Here is a 19711-nt window from a genome sequence, read left to right as displayed (position 1 = left end):
TGCAGCTGTAATGGTATTATTAAAAAAATGAGTCAAGTACAGGATAACGTATCTTGAAAAGATGAAGTTTAGCAGAGTGCTAGGATGCTCACTGATTTATTACTTCTAGACTTCAAATATTTCATTTGCAGTTATTCGTATAAAAAGTACAAGAAGTTTTATTTTAAGTGGTTTGAGTTATGATTTTGAGTCTTCCCAGGAAATAGTGTTTTAATTTTTCTTCCCTTCCCTATTTCTCGTTGTTAAATCTGTGTATTTCTTCTACAAAAAACAGTTCAATACAAATGTAAAATGGTAACATATATTTGCTCTGGTGCATTAAGTATAGAAATCATATTTGTATGCTAAGACATAATATAAAAACTGTATATTTCTATTATCTAACAAAATATGCAAAACACAGAACTTGATGTTTTTTAATCCCCATAATAAAGTGGTTTTTTCATTCCAAGAGTCTTCAAGCAATCTTTGAAAGAAAGAAAAGTAGTGCGCAGTTGATTGTTTGCATTCCAATATAAACTACTTCTATTTCCCACTACTAACAAGAAATTAAAATACTGATGGTTCCACACTTGGAGAAAGCATGGAATACATCTGTGCTCATCTGCAAGTTTCAAGACTTCTGTTTAATAAACACCAAGTATAGTATATAAGATTCCAACTATTTTCACATTTACAGCAAGTACTCAAGTCCTTCTTGTTTCCTTTATAAAAGCATCTCAATCCAATTAACAAAGATAGGACACTTACAAAAATTCAAATATATAGTACATTTGTTTCTGTACATGTATGTGCAAGATCTCCCCGCAAAAATACAAATATGGATTCAATTAGCTTGACCATTTACATCTCCTTTGGCATCTCCTATTTTCCTGTAGTTTAGGTAATAAAGTGTTCTTTATGTTTAAGCTGGAGCCTGTTTTGCTTATTCCTGGTCTCATCTCACAGCAGACACCAGGGTGAGGGCATTTTCATGGGGGCACTGGCTCTGTGCCAGGCTCAAACCATGACAGGCAAATACAAATTTGTATCACATGATGTAAGTACCATCTTTGTAGTATTTCATGGATTCTAGCTGCTGCGTCATTGCAAGGACATCCTGAAATCCTGTACTGAGTCCAGACATGTGTTGAAAATAAGCTTCTTTCTCCACTTGGACAGTTAAGTTGTTTACACCAGCATCTTTCAGAATTGCTGTGACCTGAACAGAATGGTACAGTTAACATTAGTACTGCACTTCACATGTATCTCACAGTAACTTGCGGTATACTGGCTCTGCAATGCAGAAAATAAACCCCCATGTATCATTGTGAAGAATTCAATTCTTTGGAAAGCAAAGACTAGCTTTAGAGGGTATGGCTTTGCAACTTCTGCACACTTTTTCCTTAAAAAGATATATATTTCCTATGCACAACACTGAGGAGACTCTCAGTGTTGTGCATAGGAAATATATATCTTTTTAAGGAAAAGAAAAACCCATGGCAGATACGTAGTGGTATCCAGTTTTAGACATGCGATTAGCATACAGGTATCTCTACTGTTTATTCCCTGTTTTGCAGGCCTGTTTTAACACCTCCCCTTCTTTTCTCAGAGCAGATATAGTGCCACTGTCAGTCAGTGTTTTGGCAGATGTTCTAGCAAATAACTCTTTACATGACTAATTTCAAGCTAGCAGGAAAGGGGACAGTACAGCATTAGAGACCAGCTCTGAGACAAAAATGGAGAGCTACAAGAAAAATCCTACATGTCAGACTGAAACTTCAGTCTGTGACCAAAAGGGAGAGGCTGAGTAGGAAATTAAGGAATTAAGAGTCTCAAGACCTTGCACTGTACCTGCTGTACAATTCTCTGTTCCATCACATCTGATACCACTTGCACATGTATTGTGCCTGCCACAACAGTTGCAGAGTGACACCAAAAATGAGGATCTCTGTAGGATATAACTCCCTCTATTTTTTGAATCTGCAAAGAAATTTCATTAGCAAAAATTAAATAATTTTAACCTTGTACATGTCTATTGGTGGATAATATTTCACAAGGAAATAAAACTGTAGCACAGCAGCTTTCCAAATAAGCTATATTCAGAAATATCTTGTATTGAAAGGTTACTTTGCTACTTCTGTAAAATTCTAGAAGGTAAAAGTCAAATCAAAACTCCAGAAGAGCAATGCTAAATAGGATGAGGAAAAAAATCCCTTGATTTATGAACAGATCACAGGAACACAAATTGACAGGCTAATCAGAATACTGGTCCAGCATCTATTAGGGCACTGGTTACCTCACTGTTTAGCAGCTATATTTAGTTATCACAGCTGAACAGTTAAGACATAACTTCTTTTCCATAATACATTAATTTTTTTTAATTGATCTTTGTTCTGGGTTGGCTGTGATGGTTTTTCAGAGCAGCTGATAGGGTGCTGTATTTTAGATTCCTGCTTAAAACCATTTTGGTAACACACCAGTGATTTGGCTACTGCTGAACTGCTCAGGCTATTTCTTTTCTATCACACAATTTCAAGGCTTTCTATCTTTCCCACTTTGCCCTTGCCCTGGCAGATAGGCTGGGGATGGGCAAGAAGCAGGGAGGTGACACAGCCAGGGCAGCTGTCCATGGTGTGTTACGGCACACCATGTAACACCTTGCTCAGCATTGAAAACTGGGGTAGAGGATGAAGGCAGGATTATGGCTTCTAAAGTGGCTGTTGTTTGGGGACTGCTTTTTCTTTCTTTTTTCCACTGCTCTTCCTTCACCTGTTATATTGCTCCCAGGGTTTTTTTGCTTATGCTCCCATCCCACTGATGGTGGTGGTGGTAAAGGACGGGATTGAGCAAGCGGCTGTATGGATGCCTGACTGCTGGACAGGGTCAACCTACAGCAAACACACTGTTTTACTGTGATGTAATTTTTAAAATGCTTTTCCTATTATCTTTTAATCAACTGGTCTTTGATTGTTCTCAAGAAGTACTTTATTTCTCCCCAGTCTCTCAGAGTTACTGTCCTCCCTCATCAAAAAGGGAAACCACACTTTGCATGTCACTGTCCTTTCACTACATGAATCTCTCCCAGACAATTCCCATTTGTTCTTTTCTTTTTTCTTTATCTCATGCAGACAAGAACACATTTTGCCATCTAGTAATTGACAAGACACCATAAGAATAGTCCTCCTTGAAGCCTCTAGTTGATGGCATCCTCAAAGAACTTTTAACTCATTCTTTTACAGAGAGGAATTCTCCACACTGAGGTCCACATTACTATTCTGGGCAGGAACTTAAAATGAGGCAACAGCAAAGACTAGCTGCAGCCTCAAGGCAGATGCCATACTGCATCAGACAGGAAAAGAACAGTCTAGAATGAGAAAATAATTAGAAAAAAAACCAGCTTAAGTTTTGCCATCCCACCTACTGTGAACCACTATATCCTTCATGATATGGATAAAGCAGAAAACTTGAAATTACAAGCTTGTGATACAATCTGTACTCTGAATGTTTGTAACAAGTTTTAAAAGGATGCAGGTTTAGGGAACTGTATAGTACTTTTTTAGTACTACAGTGTGGTACATTTACCAAACTGTTACCATGCTTGTCTGAAATTATGGGCTAGCCATAAAACCAAAAAACAGTGGAAGTCTTTTTTGCTGCAAACCAACTTTTATAGTTAGAACTAGTCATCCTGTCACCTCTCTGAAAAATAGATTTTAAACAACTTGACACATGAAGTTGTCTAAGACAAGAGAAGCTGACTGATCTGCTTGATTTTAATAATCATTAAAAACAGTTACAGCCTTGTATGTTTGTATACAAAACCATTTATAATTGTACCTTTTCTAAAGCAGCATGCAGATCTTTCTCCTGTTCTGGAGGTATCCTCAATAAAAGCACTTGACAGGCATCTTTCAATAGAGGGATAACACTAAGAAAAATCAACGTAGCAATAAAGAGAGAGCAGAGCGGATCAGCTATGAGCCATCCAAATTGCTGAATAAATATTGTGGATACGATAACACCAACACTGCCAAGAGTGTCTGCTAACACATGCAGAAACACACCTAAAACCGAAACAAACAGAGTGATTAACAGATCTGTCTAAAATGTATGTATATATTCAATACCAGAAACTTAGTAAGGCTTACTAAGTATCCTCAATTTAAACAGAGTAGACTCTTTGCCTAACCTGGGACAAAATATACGAAATATTTAGCTCTTCTAATGTTTAATTGCAATTATTGTAAAAAATGATTTTTAATCTATGGGCCAATGGTGTGGGCAGGCATCCACAGACTAAAGTATATGTGAATACGTGGGATTTGTACAATACAGCATAATCATTTACCTCTTTATATAAGGACTCATTGATCCCTAACAGAGAGTCAGAAGATCAGTGTACATTGCTTGCTAATGTGGACATACATGAATATACTGGCTATTTTTTGTATGCCAATTCTACTCCAATTTTACAAGAGAATTGTTTTTGCGCTCCTGCTATGAATCTTACACTTTCTACTGCTTTAACTGTGACCTCATTTTCAATGTACACTCAATGGGCATAGAAAAATACTCTTCAACCACTGGTAAGATAAGTACTAGTTAGGCATCAGGATTTTAAAGAATACTGAAACATGACTATATGCAGACTTAAAAAAATTACAGACATGATGAATATGAACAACCAGGATAATCTAGTTAAGACATAAAATAACATATGAAACATGAGACTGCTCACCATATTCTAACAAGCTTACACAGAAAACACCATTTTTAAAGAGTTTTTTTATAAGCTAGGCAGTTGGTAAATAACTATTTTCTAACTACTAGGGAAAAAATTCTATGCTGAACTTTCACATACTGTGCCCATCTCAGTTAGATTCATGATTTTACATTTCAAAGTTTTTCTTTACCACTTTATCTTCTGAATCACAATAATATAAAACAAATGCTATGTTTTATATGCTACAATGCTACAAATCACAAAATAAAAACATATGCTATGCTGGTCTGTATTCGCCCTCCTGCTTCTTATTCCCTTCCCATTATTTTTACAAACAGCTGTCACATGATTCCTAGAAACATGGTAATATCTTCATAGATAGAGACATTGTACCTTCATTTCCAGTTTGAACTTAGAAATAAGGACTTAAAACTCTTTGAGTATGGTTTACAGTGACCTTTTTTTTAATGTTAGTGAGTACTATGCACTACTGCTTTTTATTGTTCCTTAGGTATTACATACATATGCACGTGAGAAATATCTCACGTTTCTTCAAGTTAAATTCATAAATGGTTTAAGCAATTCCTATATAGGCATTTAATGACTGTCAGATCACTCCTCAAAAGCGTTTTTAGATTGAGGCATAATACTGCATAGGTCTGATCCTGAAAATCTTCAGTCTCCTACAAATCATGTACATGCCTTACGATTCAACAGTCTGTACTTGCCTCTCATGTTGGTGTTCATGCCTCCTCCAGAAGACCCATGGGCATGTCCATGGCTGTGGCCATGGTCACTGTGGGAATGGCCGTGCCCATGGCTGTGGCTGTGGCCATGGTGAGAATGGCTGTGATCATGTGTGGGACAGCCTCCCCGAGAAGCGCCGTGCGAGTGCGCGTGGCTGAAGGCGCAGATACCAACAAGGTTTACAATCAGCCCTCCAACAGACACCGGCTGTGAGAAGGAGAAAAGTCTTTAGCTCCACTGCATCCTCACAGGTATTCAAACTTATTTTCTACAACACGGTAGCCAAAACCACCATGCACTTAATTAAGGAAAACTGTGGAAGCCACAACTTCTCTGGGCAGCCTGTTCCAGTGCCTTACCACCTTCTCAGTAAAGAATTTCCTCCTAATGTTGAATTAATTCTAATATCTAATCTATACCTGCCCTGCTTCAGTTTGAGGCCATTTCTCCTTGTCCATTAAATGCCCTGGCAAAAAACTCCTCTCCAGCTCTCCTGAAGGCTCCCTTCAGGTAGTGGCAGGACTATCACCCTGAAGATGAAACATAAATGAACCATTAACTGCAAAACTACACTGAAACAGAAGGACAACACTTACAGTTAGCATATTTGTATCTATATCTGGAGGATCTACCAATCTTGCCACTGATTCCATGAAGACAAAGAAAGCAATCACCATCAGAAAGAGGCCATTTATAAATCCAGAGAGAATTTCTACACGTCCATACCTGAAAGTAAACATATATACATTTTAGAGTGAAGAATGGGTACTCTGAACAAATGTCAAAGTTATAATAGATAAAGTTATAATTCTTTCAATACAGCATTAAGATTGCTGTGTTTTTCTTCCTCAATGTCACAAAATCATGTCTCAATTCCTGAGTTATTTTTTTGGTCAAGAGGTGGCCAGTTTCCAACTGTCCAAACTCCATTATAATAAAACAATGTAGAAGTATTCTCTTATATATACTGCCCATTCAGGATTTCAAGCTGCTAAACTGCTATGCAAACATATAAAGTTAAATTATTTCAGCTGAATCTAAATCTTCATACAAACACTGGTTTTTGACATAGATTTCTGTTTGACATAAATGCCTAGCATGAGGCAATTTCTAAAGAATATTCACAGTGATAAAAGTTTTACTTGTAGAGATAAATGAAAGTTACATTTCAGACACATTTTTTGACAGGTAAGAAGAGAATAGCATGAGTACAAATGGAAGAGAAGAGACACAGCAAAAAACACACAGAAGCATGCATTACTAAAATATCCCATACATACCAAGACGTTTTGAAAATGAGCAAGGAGAGTTAAGTTTCAAACAGTCCTTAAAGAACCCAAGATACATACCCATATGAAAATATGCGAGTTGCTTTCCACCTTGTCATCAGAGCTGCAAAAAGCCCCATGACTAACGCAGAACAATCAAAAAGCATGTGAAATCCATCAGAAATAAGACCAAGGCTATTGGTCCATACTCCATAAAAAAGCTCCACAAAAGTGAAAGCCTAAAACAAAACAGAGTTTAAATTTTTCCTTAAATATTAACTTGTGTATTAATGTTTTGGTAGATAGAAGGATATTCTTTTCATAGAACACTCAATATTTTTCAAAGGTGTCGTTCTAAGTGTTTCTAGACCATTTTTCCTCTCCTCCAATGAAATACATGATGCACTCCAAGTCTATAAAGACACATTTTTTAACCCACGCTCCTTACAGACTCACGCATAAAAACCAACTCTTTACAGGAGTAAATTTTTTGTTTCAAATTTTAGACTGACATTCTGCAGACAAATTCTAAGCATTTTATATTAAAAATACAAGAGCTCTGATCTGATACATTATTAGTGTAAAAGTAATGTCTATAAATCTGTTAATGCCAACATTTTCTTCACTAGTAAGTTGACTGTTTAAATCTTAGGTATTGGCTCTGAGAAAGGTACACAAGGAAACATTTTTAATACATACATTTACCCTGTACATTTTACTATTATTAATCCATCTGCTCAAAGACTTTTTTCCAATCTTTAATATTCCATAATGGAATTCCTTACAGTTAACACAGATACTTCAAGTTTCTCCCCTTATTTTCCAGATCTTTGCAAATGAGGTTCTACCAGTTTTGCTTACTGCATCATCTTTTCCTATTCAAGAAAAAGAGAAGCTAAAAATAAAACTAGCCTGCTCCAATATGGCACTAATCAATCCCACAACTTCTACTTTGTTGTCCTAATCCTTATCATTTTCACTGAGGCCTTATCAGTTTCACCTGCTGGCAACACTGATGTATCTCAACCTTAACATACCATCATACAAGTATTCAGTTACTGGTATAACCCTAACACACAGAACCAGTGCCGCACTGTGACAACAAATCAGTGACCACTACTTAAATTGCCCTGTCAAACGCCACAATCAATTATGGGAATCTTCTAAAGAATAACTCTTCTTTTTTCATTATATATGCACTATTGTGATTGGGTTTGAAGAAAAAAACCATGCACTTACCAGATTTAGGCACAAGAAATAGAAGATCTGCCGAGAATCATACTCCTCAAGGATTTGTTTCAGTGACTCCTTAATAAACCGGGGCAATGACTGGGAACTTTGCTGTAATGCATCACCCATGAAGTTATAGAGAGGAGTGCCTTCAGGGGAATAGCCAATAAGGGTACCCTTCTGCCCTTTCCTGGAGGGGGAGGACAGGATATTGGCAGCTGCAAGGAAAGTATTGAAGTTTTGTTGCTGTTTCTAAGCTTCACAGCTATTTTATAATATGTTTAATGAGCCATCAAAGTTTACATGAAATTTTCTGGCAGCAAATTGATTGCCAACTTCATCTTGAGGTTTATTACTGGATTTCAGTGCTACGTAAAATTAGATCATTGCTTCCACAACAGATCACATTCCTTTTTTTTTTGTAGACAGACAATAGAAGAGCAAAAAGCTACAGGCTGCCTTATGCCAAAGAATCCATAAAAGCTTGTCCAAAAGAATTCCAAACACCTCAATTTTCTGATTGGCTTCCCAGTCACACAGACCACAGATTTACTATAGTTTAGACAAGAATACGTACATAAAACAAAGAAGACAGCACTCACTACCACCCCTCCAGAAAGAACATGCTCTGTGCTTTCATGGTGTGGTGGCTTGTTCATAGCTCGAAGCTGGTCTGTTATTGGATGCGTCCAAAAGTTTCCAAAAAGCAGAGCACTAATGAAAATAAGAAAGGATCCATATCGAGCACATGTGGAAGCTTCCATCTTCACAGAGCATATGGACTCCACGTAGAAATCCAGGATCACAACAAAGAAGATGACTGTTATGAAAGGCATGATGAGAGATGACCAAGACTCTACTTTACTCTGCAACAAAAAAAAATTTCAAACAGGACTGCCCACCAGAAGAGTGACTGTATTTATAGCATTAGATGCAGTTCACTTAAATTACAAGTGTTTTCACTAATCCATAAAACATAAATACTTTTATATTTTCAATTTATCACATAAACATATAATTCCAGATATAAAAAAATACATATCTAAAATGCACCGAAGCACTTCATTTTAAATACTTTTCTGTTCGTAAAAGGAATTCCATATACAATGCCATGGTTGCAATGGCCTACTCTCCCCATGCACGCAAGCATAAAGAGCATTTTTAAAAATGACAATAAATGATCTACTGCTCAGGCATAAAAGAGCACTGTATTTATAAAGTCATTAATGCTTGTGCAATGTTAGTAGATGAACCCAAGATATAGTATCTGAGCTAGAAATTTATAATACAAACCAGGAAATTAAAAGTACCACACAGATAAAAAACAAATATAGAAGAAAAGCATAATGGAAAATTTTCAAACAAACCTTACTACAAAAATAAAGACAGCAACATGGGTAATTTCAAAGATATTTTAAAGGAAAGATTTAAATTACAATTCACAACCATTACAAAAAATGATTTACTTTTTTACTTATTATCTTACCTCTGTTGTCAGAGAGAGAACAATAACCCATGGGCACAATAGAAGGACTGAAACAAGGTGGGACAAAGCTTGAAGACGCTTGGCTCCACCTACATCTACAGATAGTTTTCGGGATGCCATATGAAAACCAACCTTGCAGCATAATGCCAGTACCAGAAGCAATACTCCACCCTGGAAACATAACAAGATTCCATTAGCATTTCTTAAGTACTAAAAACCTCACTCCAAACACAGTGACACTTACAAGGAGGAAATACTAATGTGTTTTCCTTAATCTGGAAACAAAAGCCAAAACTAGGATATTTCCTGTAATTTTACTCTAGCTACAAACAGCAACATAGCATACCGAGTTGTGCCTTAGCACTATTCACAACAGCCTGAGTTGAATTTTAAAACTCTCAATAATGTGAATTGGCATATATCAGCAGCAAGATGGTAGCAAACGGCTTCTGAGGAAGAAGAAAAAACACCCAAAGTTTTCCCATCTTCCATTATGAAAAGTGTATTGAAAGCATACATAAACCCCCAAAGATTCACATCATCTTGTCCTCTAGAACCTTCATATCCTTTTCATCCACTTACCGTGTTTCTTCACAATATACTCTTTCAAAATTTTTCTTTAGATGAATTACAAGATACACAGGTTCTCATCTCCCTTAGATCACACTTGCTTTTCTGTACCATTAACCAGTCTTTCTAATATTTGATGTATTTTTATATTAATACATTTTCAACTGCTCCATATTTTTTCCTGTTTTAGTCCTCAATTAAGCTACTTTAGCAAGACTAAGCTAACACAACTCAATCAGGCAGTTCAACCCTGTACAGTCACATTACGATATTCAGCTATTCATACCACCAAATACAATGGGATTATCTTACTGAGAAGTATCAGAATCTGTGTCTTCAAATACAAGTATAATGTAAAGCAAAGACTGGGGAAAGCTAAAGATGTAGAAACAAAACACAGGTACCAAAACTGAGTAAGAAGTGGTTGGTAGGCAAAGCATTATATACACCAAGAACACTGATGACAGAATATTTCATGATAATTTTAATGAGACTTGTTAGGCTCTGCATTACAGCAAAGTCTTTATCAACTATAAAGGTTGAATATTGTATGGTTTGGCTTGCTGTACTGAAGCTCCTTATACTGCAATCAGTGTGCAAAAATTACAGTGCTAGTTCAGTTCCAATATGGGGTAGGGATGTCCAACCTTTTGGTTTTGATTCAGGCTTGGATTAGCTCAGAGCCTTCAAAACTTAGATAAAGATTCTAAAATACATGTTATTTACCTTGTGATCTGCAACACCCAGGAAAGCAATGATTGTGTACAGAACGTGAGTAAGAGCACTGTCATGATGCCCCTCAGCTAAATAAAAAATTAAGGAAGAATTTATTTAGATTTTATTTTTTTTAAGCAAGAACAGGCAAAGGTAGCAGAACACAGAAAGCAGAGGTAAGCAAACTGAGCTTTATGCTGTGTTGGCATGTGCAGGACAACTACAGATCAGGCCCAGCCATCAGCATGGGTTTGTGAAAAGCAGGTTCTGACTGACCAGTCTGATCTGCTATGATGAAGTAACCGGCCTAGTAAATGAAGGAAAAGCTGTGGATGCATGGATGCCTTGGACATCATTTCCCACATGATCTTTCCAGAGAAACCAGTTGCTCCTGGCTTGGGCAGGTGCACTGTTCACTGAGTAAAAAACTGCCTGGATGGCCAGGCCCAGAGAGTGGTGTGAGTGGAGTTACATCCAGCTGGTGTTCAGCCACCAGGGCTGTTCCCCAGGGCTCAGTACTGGGGCCAGTCCTGTTTAACATCTTCATCAGTGATCTCATGGAGGGCACCCTCAATCAGTTCACAGGTGACACCAAGCTGTGTGGGAGTGCTGATCTGCTGGAGGGCAGGAAGGCTCTGCAGAGGGATCTGGGCAGGCTGGATCATGGCTGAGGCCAAAGGCCCAGTGCTGGGTCCTGCCCTTGGGTCACAACAACCCCAGGCAGCTCCACAGGCTGGGGCAGTGGCTGGAAGTGGCTAGAAAGCTGCCCAGTGGAAAAGGACCTGGGAGTGGTTGAACATGAGCCAGGGCATGCCCAGTATGGCCAGCAGGAGCAGGACAGTAATTGTCTCCCTGTACTGGACACGGGTGAGGCCACACCTCAAATCCTGCGTTTAGTTTTGGGTCCCCAAGTACAAGAAGTCACTGTGATGCTGAGGTGTGTTCAGAGAAGGGCAGCAGAGCTGGGGAGCACTTACAAGGAGCAGCTGATGGAGGTGGGGGTGTTTAGTCTAAAGAAAAGGAGGCAGCTCAGGGCAGATCTTACCACACTCTACAACTATCTGACAGCATGTTGAACCCAGATGGGGGTCAATTTTTTCTGACAGGACAAGAAGGATAGCCTTAAGTTGCATCAGGTATTAGCATTAGTATTGAGTAGATTGAGCGGTAGGAAGAATTTCTTCAGACAGAATTATCAAGCATTGAAACAGGCTGCCCAAGGAAGTGGCTAAATGAACATCCTGATGGCTTTTAAAATACATGGATGTAGCCCTTAGGGATATGATTTAGTGACAGGTTTGGCAGTGCTGGGTGAACAGCTGGACTTGATCATCTTAAGGTGCCTTCCAACCAAGGCCATTCCACGACTCACTCTATATTGTGATTCTACTCACAGAAAACTTCAGTAAATTCCTCAGTAAGGTTCTAGAATAGACCATTTGCGTAATTCCATGTTTTTATTCTTCCTTTGGAAAGTTTACTTTCATGTTATTTGTTTTTTCTGCCCATCTATAGACGTATTACCTTTTGTCAGTACACTATGATGAGATGATCAATTGAAAATTAACTTCAAAATCACTTCAATTATAATTTAATTCAGTACACTCAATTTCACATTTTTCTGCTCCAGTACTAAGAGTCACTTGCTCTTTCACACAAGAAAGGATACGATGTTCTGCTATTTTAGCCATGAGGTCGTCATTATCAAAAAGCAGTAAGCAGATGATAGCTATGATGAAAAATGCAGCACCTCTTGTCTGTAAAATAAACCCAAACAAACAAACAATAAACAACCAAACAACAAAAAACCCCAAGTATTTCTAAACTGGTGCAACAGATTACTGTAAAAAAATCTAAGAAATTGGTCCTCTCCTTCCCTGCTTCCTGATCAATGTAAGCATGCTCCAGTAAGAAAACCATTAAAGAAACTCCTATTGTTTTTGACCTTGACAATATAATTTCACACTTTTCTGTTTTTCAAACTTACCAGATAACTCAGGACACATCACCACTGCAGCAAGCTAGATGCTGGTCTTATGAACTTTAAGTGTGATTACTTTCTTCATGGTGTCTTTCTGCCTGCCAGAATGCACTGCTACTTCAGCCTGATGATTTAATATTTCATAGCATCAATGAGCTACAAACAAGATCTACAAACTGTTGGATTTTGTCTTACGGGACCTAAAGGCTAAAGAACTATGCAAAGACTATGAGAAAGAATAGCTCTGAAGTTCTTTTGTTGGGAAAGGACAGAAGTAGCTATGAAATCCCAGCTCCCAGAGCTTTCACCACCCAGACTTAAACCACTGCGAGTAGTACATCTTACTATTTCACCACTAATTAAACTAAAAAATCACATTTTCTATGATGTGGATCCAAAACAAGGTTTATTCCAGGTAAAGAAGTACTTGAATTTATAGGATTTAGCATGTTTTACATTTGGTAAAAGAGATTTTTAAATACCTTTGCTGGTCCTCCACCTGAGCTTGTGAACAAGACACTAAGGAGTGACAGCACAACCACATCACTGTGCTCAAACAGTAATAATGTCCTATTAAAAAACCAAATAAATACTCTATTTACAATGAATTTACTTCAAAACCTTATATAAACTATTTCAGTTAAAATTTGTGACCCAACAAACATCTATCCTATGATTACAACAGCAGGTTTAAAAATGCAAAAGAAAAAACATAAATCAATTTGCTTTCACCAGCAATAGATCTAGCTGCAGACAACTATACATGTTACAAAACAGGAACTTCCTAATTCAAGTAACAGATTATAATTATGCATTTATGGATTACTTTAAATGGTATTTTCTTCTAGCAACAAAAGATACCAACTTGTTCAAGATGGAGTTCTTATTCCCACTACAATACCTCCTCTAAACCAGATTCTGCTCCCAGAGAAAAAAAGATGTTTTATCCTGTACTACTGCATCCTGTTCATTGAGGTGCTGGTGACCTAGTAGCTTATGCCCCCTCAAAACTTAATTGCTGAAAATAAAAAATTCTAGTTTCCATGCTACCTCCTTCAGACAGCAAAGGCTAACTACCAAGCTGTATTGACAGCTTTCTCTGAGCAGAACATGAAAGTAATTCTTGCCCTCAAGTCTACCAAATGCTTTTGCAATCCTCTCTGCAGCAATACAACATGACTGGACCCATGTATCTGGTTTGGTTTGGGAAGACTGCCAGCATCCAGAAAGACCTAAGAGTATTAATTACATTAATATAATTAATCACAGTATTATTACTCTTAGGTATGCCTTCTTCTATGATGATAGATAGGATCATCATGATCCTGATAAATGATGATAGATGGTAAAAAATCACCTTCATAAAAGATATAATTTAAGGCTTTACTTTCCTCTCTAGATTGAAAGATGTTTTCCAATACATTAACCTTAATTTTTGAGAGTCTAGCTACTCTTTCATAGTTACTCAGTCATTAGTACTAACATACAGCACAAATGGTTACCCAATTTAAACACAGAGCATACAGCCAACCAGATAAAGAAGTACTCTGCAACAAGTGCAGAAATTGATTCTAGTCACCTGTCAAAGAATACCAGCTGCTACCATGAGCCATCAAGCCATGGACTCCAAACAGGTAAATAAACAGTTGGCATTACATTAATGAAAGCAGGGAAGTGACAAAAACTGCACTAAGTCACCTTATGTATCACTCACAACAAGTGTTTAAGCACTATCAAGGATTTCACTGGCATCTCATAAAAGAAGTAGTTCTTCTGGTAGAAGAAATTTACTAGTTCTACACAAATTATATGTACTTCTTCCCAACCACTAAAGATTTCACATGAAAATTCATAAGGATTCAGTAAGTTTTTGTAAATTCATCAAATGGCTAGCAGCATTGTCTGACAGACAGAAAAAAATCCCAAAGGAGCAAGACAGGGAAGGATCACAAAAGAGAACTAGTATTTACAGTAGATATGTATTTACCTCAGTGGTCCACATAGAGTAAGGCCAAAAAACCATAAGAGTGAAATGATACATCCAACAACAGCATGCTTAAAAATTTTGATCCACTGCAAAAGAAAGGTATATCATTACAATTTTCTCCAGAGTTTCAAAATAAACACTCTATTACTAGCACTGTTTTAGTACGATAGCTGTAGAAACTGAGGGGAAAACACGTGCTTTGCAAGTTCTATAATTATAAAGTATGATTATTTTCTTGGATACTTTGCCAGGCAACTAAGACTTATGTGGCCATACTATGAACCAGAAATTTTTTATACCACAGTCCTAAATTCTGCAACATTGTCTGAGTTCTTTTCAACAAAAAAGCCTGAATATTAGTTAAAAAAAAATCAAGTCCATTTACCTCTTTTGTAATCTATTGTATATATCAGAAAAAGATAAACAGAGTAAGAACTAGATAAAATGTACAAATTGAGGCTAAGACTTTATGCCTACAAATATTTATGCGTGTGTTATATTCTTTCTTCAGGAATTAGGCTGTAATTCAGATATTCAATACTTTATTAACTTCAGATGCAAGTTTTAGAAAAAATGAATTCTGGAAATATGCTAAACAAGGGGAAGCACCTACAACAAATAAAACATCTTCAAAATCCAAAATTTGAAATTTTTTAGCAAAAGTAAAACCATATATGGACAGATTTTTCTGAACTCAAATCAAAGATGCCATTTATTACTGTTTACATTTTAAAAATTCTGCCATATGCATCTAATCATGAAAGCAGTTGACAAAAGGAACATGTCGAGGCTATCCTTCAGATTCTGTCTACTTACTGCACACACTAGATCTCAATTTTGTGCACACAATTACATAAATCCAAGAGGCACGTGAAGTAGGTGAAGAAAATTTATTTCTTACAAATCAGTACGTTCCAAACCTGGCTCTACTCCAAACTCCTTGGGATACTGCAAACTCACCAAGGTTTGATGAGCAGCTAGATTAGGCCCTCGTCACATGCAGACAGGACTCTTCTGTTCTGAGTGACAAGACTGGAGCATTTTGACATCCTGGCAGTCCAGAAATTGCCTGTCTAACTGTCCAGGTCGGCTAAGTAGACTGAGCTCTGTTTGAAAATCCACTCCTTACAGCTGATGCTGGCTTGGTGATAAAGACCAGCCTTTTCACTATACTCTCAAAAAGAAGCTGACAAAAGCTAAGAATTAATGTTTCAGCCCATAAGACACTGAGTTAGTACTATACCTCTAGAACCTATAACCACATCTTCTAAATGGAGCAATCTTTGTTCACCTTTCATTTTTGGCAAGAGCCATACTGCCAAGAATATTTACAAAGCTGCAAGTCACTCCTACATGTCAACTCACCTGATGCTTGGTTACCACTTTTCCAGACGAAAATGGTTTTTGAAACAAAACCATAAAAAAAGCAGACCTGTCAAAAGGAGAAAGTTTTGTGTATTAGTTTATTATCAGTCAGCTTTTTATTCAAACCAGATCTAAACAACTAGGTTTCTCATATCTGGCCCAGTTTACAAACGGCTTCTTCTACATTTTATCCATCAACAGGCCACACTGACAACAGTCACTGTTTTATTTTCCCTGCTGCATTACCATCATCAGTTACCAGTACTACGGTGATGTCAAGTGAACTTCAGTTCTGGTCAACTTCAAGTGCCAGCTCTTGAGAGAATGGCTAATGATAAGTTGACTTGTGATTTACGAAAATCAAAATAACTGATCTCAGAAGTTCTGAAGAGAAATAATACTCTGATTTTTATTAGCAAGATAGGTATACAAAAAGGCTTACTCATATATAGAATGCTGAATACACAGTCCTGAAGGAATAAAAGATACAGCACACAACTTCTTCAAGTGGGATCAAAAGTGATGGGCAAAAAAAACTATGGTGCTTGGGAACATGCAAGAAAGAAGTCCATAAATATACTTCAATATGAAATAAAAAGAAAAAATGAAATTCCAAATGTTCCAACTCTGTCAAGTTTATTACATAAGTGATCTTCCATATCTCATCAGATAAACACGAAGCAGAATTTTGTCTGCAAAGATTGTTTCGGTGTATTTGCTATCAGTTTTCACACCTCAGCCCTCAATCTGGGAAAAACGGCAGCTGAATCCCACAACAACTTCAGGAATACAAACTGTAAGGAAGAAAGCTGATCTTCCACACTCTTGTTAACAAAATTTGGATATGCCTGAATGTCCTAGTTTCAGCTTGGACTGAGATAAACTTTTCTCAGTAGCTGCTACTCCAGTGCTACTGCTAGTGCAGCACTGATTCAGTGTGAGTACAATGTTGATAACACAGTTTTGGCTGCTCCTTAGTAATGCTTATCAAAAGTCAAGGACTTTCTGGTTTCCCATGCTCTGGCAGCAAGCAGGTGCAGCAAGCTAGGAGGCAGCATGACTAGGAGACCTGGCCTGAACAGGCCAAAGGAATGTTCCATGCCATAAATACCATTTACTCATACAAAAACTGGAGGAACTATGCACATGGGGTCTGATTGTGCTTTGGGGTTGGGCCAGGTATCACCATTGTGTGTTGAGCAGATGCACACTATGCATCACTTCTTTTTATTACTATATTTTGCTTATTAACTTATTAATAATTTATTAGCTTATTAATTTCAATTATTAAACTCTCCTTATTGCAACCTGCGAGTACTACTTTTTGTTTTCTTCCTTACTGTCCTCCCCAGTCCCCTGGGGTGGGGGAAGGTGAGAGTACATTTGTGTGACAGTGGATTGCTTGCTGGAGCAACAGTCACACCATCACCAACAGCACTGTCAGAATAGGCCCAACTTTGAAGCTGGAAAAACACTGACGTTTCTTGAGGGCAGAGAGGACTTACAGAGGCATGTGGAAAGACTAGAAAGCTGGACAACTGCCAATGATATGGAACGAAAGAGTGCTGATTCTCCACCTGTGGTGGGGTAACCCTGCTTGTATGCATAAAGCAGGGAACAAAAGGATGGACGGCAGCGCTACAGAAAGAAATCTGGAGGTCTGGGTTGATGGAAAATTGACTATGGGTCAACAGAAAGGGTCAGCTGTATGCTGGGGTGCATTTACATTTGAGCACAGCATCATCAGCTGCTCAAGGAAGGTGATTGTCCTGCTCTGCAATGCACTGATGGGACCCAGCCAGGTCCTGTGTGCAGTTTTGGGTGCCTCTGTATCAGAAGGACATCAAACAGTTAGAGCGCATCTGGGGGAGGCAGCCAAGATGGTGTAAGGTCTCAAGAGCAAGAGTAGTGTCTGAGGTTGCTTGGTTTGCTCAGCTTAGAGAAGGCTGAGGGGTGGCCCATGGCCCCTTCTTCACTGGAGGGACAGGGGAGGAGATGTTGATCTCCAGTGACCAGTGACAGGGCATGAGAGGGAATGACACTGCATCAGGGTAAATTCACACTGTACATTATGGAAAGGTTCTTCACTAAGAGAGTGGCCAGCCACTGTAACTGGCTCCCCAGGAGTGTCACAGCTCCAAACCTGTCAGAGCTCAAGGAGTATCAGGAGACCACTCTTGATCCTATGTTTCAGTTGCAGGTGGTTGTGTGAAGAGCACAGAGTTGGACTAAATGGACCTTATGGATCATTTCCTCCAACTTGAGACATTGCAAGACACTGAAATTACAGTGAACAGAAATGTGAAGCAAAAACACTGCTATGAATAGAGCACTTCCTGGACTCATTATTATGCCTTCTCCTCTTCGAGTAAATGATAACAACATAATGCAGGGTTAGAACCTTGATTCTGTCAAAGAACACCCAAAGTACTACAGGTGGGGCACTAGGCTCCACCCTCTGCACACTCACCCCAGCTGCACTACGAAGATAAACTGCACGAGGTGGACCACTTTCAGAAGATCATAGGATTCAAACAGCCCCACGGCTTTCAAAACCTTGGCGAAGCAGAGCAGCACGATGTATCGAGTCAGCCTGTGGAAGGAGAGAGGCCGGTTCGCACCTGCCACGCCGCCACCCGGGCCCGGCCCGGCGCCGACGCCTCAGCGAAGGCGGCCGGCTCCCCGCCGCCGGGAGGGCGGGGGGCGATGCCCGCTGCCCCCCTGAAGAAGGGACGGCGACGGGCCGCCCGCCGGAGCCAGCAGAGCGGCCGCTCCCCCCCGCCGCCGTTACCGGGCGCTGGGCACATCCACAGGCCCCAGCGCGCCGCCGCCAGCCAGGGCCTGCCCGCCGTACGGCTGCTCCATGGCGGGACGGAGGGGGGCAGCTCCAGCAGGGAACGGCTGCGAGCGCTCAGGAGGAGCTCAGGCGCGGCCCGCCTGCCCTGCGCCGGGAGCACCGCATCGCCCGCGGGCAGTGCAGCGAGGCGGGAACGGGGGGAACGGGACGGGAGCCGGGGACGGGGAACGGGAAATAGGTGAGGCAGAGCTCCCGCCAGCGCGCGTGCGCGGGAGCAGTGCGCAGGCGCCGTCGGGCGGGGCCGGGATCGTGTGGGGAGCGGCTCCCTCCCCTCGGGGCGGGGCGCGGGGCGGTGATAGAGGATTTTTTTTTTTTAATGCAAATCGGTTTGTGTTATTATGGCGCAGAGTTCTGCGCTAGTATTAAGCATCCGGAGACAGTTTCCCTGTCAAACGCTTCAAATGCCCAGTTGAAGCAGATGGGAAAATTGAGGCGGAAGATGGGAAATGTCCATGTGAGCTAACTGCTCTCTTCAGCCGTGTCGCAAGCCCTCTCGGTTTTGGTTCCCAACACATGATTTTGGTACGCAGTTCAGCACTGAGGCAGGAAAAAGAAGTCAGGAATGTACTGAATTAGCTCAGCAATGGTCAGCTGCATATTGAATTTCTTTGAAAAAGACTTGGATAGATTTTAACTAGGAAGGGATAGAGATATAGGAGAACAGGGGGGTATCACTGCTGGCAAATGAAATTTTCAGAACTCACTGGTCAAAAATCAAAAGTTTTAAAAATTTATTTACAGATTTTCAAATTATTCCTAGTACAGGTGAAGACCTCAGCATGGCAAGCATAAGACTATTAA

At 39.3% G+C, this 19711-nt stretch overlaps 1 protein-coding gene across 2 annotated transcripts; it reads right to left on the bottom strand.

Moving 5' to 3' along the window:
• Window positions 1–80: 80 nt before the first annotated feature.
• SLC30A5 (solute carrier family 30 member 5) lies at window positions 81–19135 on the bottom strand. 2 transcript variants are annotated; one of them, XM_074533643.1, is made up of 16 exons: window positions 18845–19135; window positions 18524–18646; window positions 16054–16120; window positions 14689–14774; window positions 13184–13271; window positions 12390–12477; window positions 10733–10809; window positions 9437–9607; window positions 8528–8816; window positions 7960–8168; window positions 6802–6959; window positions 6049–6178; window positions 5434–5659; window positions 3820–4046; window positions 1822–1962; window positions 81–1201 (listed from the first exon to the last, which is right to left on the bottom strand). In XM_074533643.1, the coding sequence occupies exons 1-16, from the start codon at window positions 18916–18918 to the stop codon at window positions 1031–1033; spliced, it is 2325 nt and encodes a 774-aa protein (XP_074389744.1). In that variant the 5' UTR covers window positions 18919–19135; the 3' UTR covers window positions 81–1030. The 2 variants fall into 2 exon arrangements, with proteins under 2 accessions (XP_074389744.1, XP_005492197.1); XM_005492140.4 differs by having other exon boundaries at window positions 1834–1962.
• Window positions 19136–19711: the final 576 nt, after the last annotated feature.

This window comes from Zonotrichia albicollis, chromosome Z (genome assembly GCF_047830755.1).
Source record: "Zonotrichia albicollis isolate bZonAlb1 chromosome Z, bZonAlb1.hap1, whole genome shotgun sequence".
Taxonomy (NCBI): domain Eukaryota; kingdom Metazoa; phylum Chordata; class Aves; order Passeriformes; family Passerellidae; genus Zonotrichia; species Zonotrichia albicollis.
This window is presented reverse-complemented; position numbering and strand designations above follow the sequence as displayed.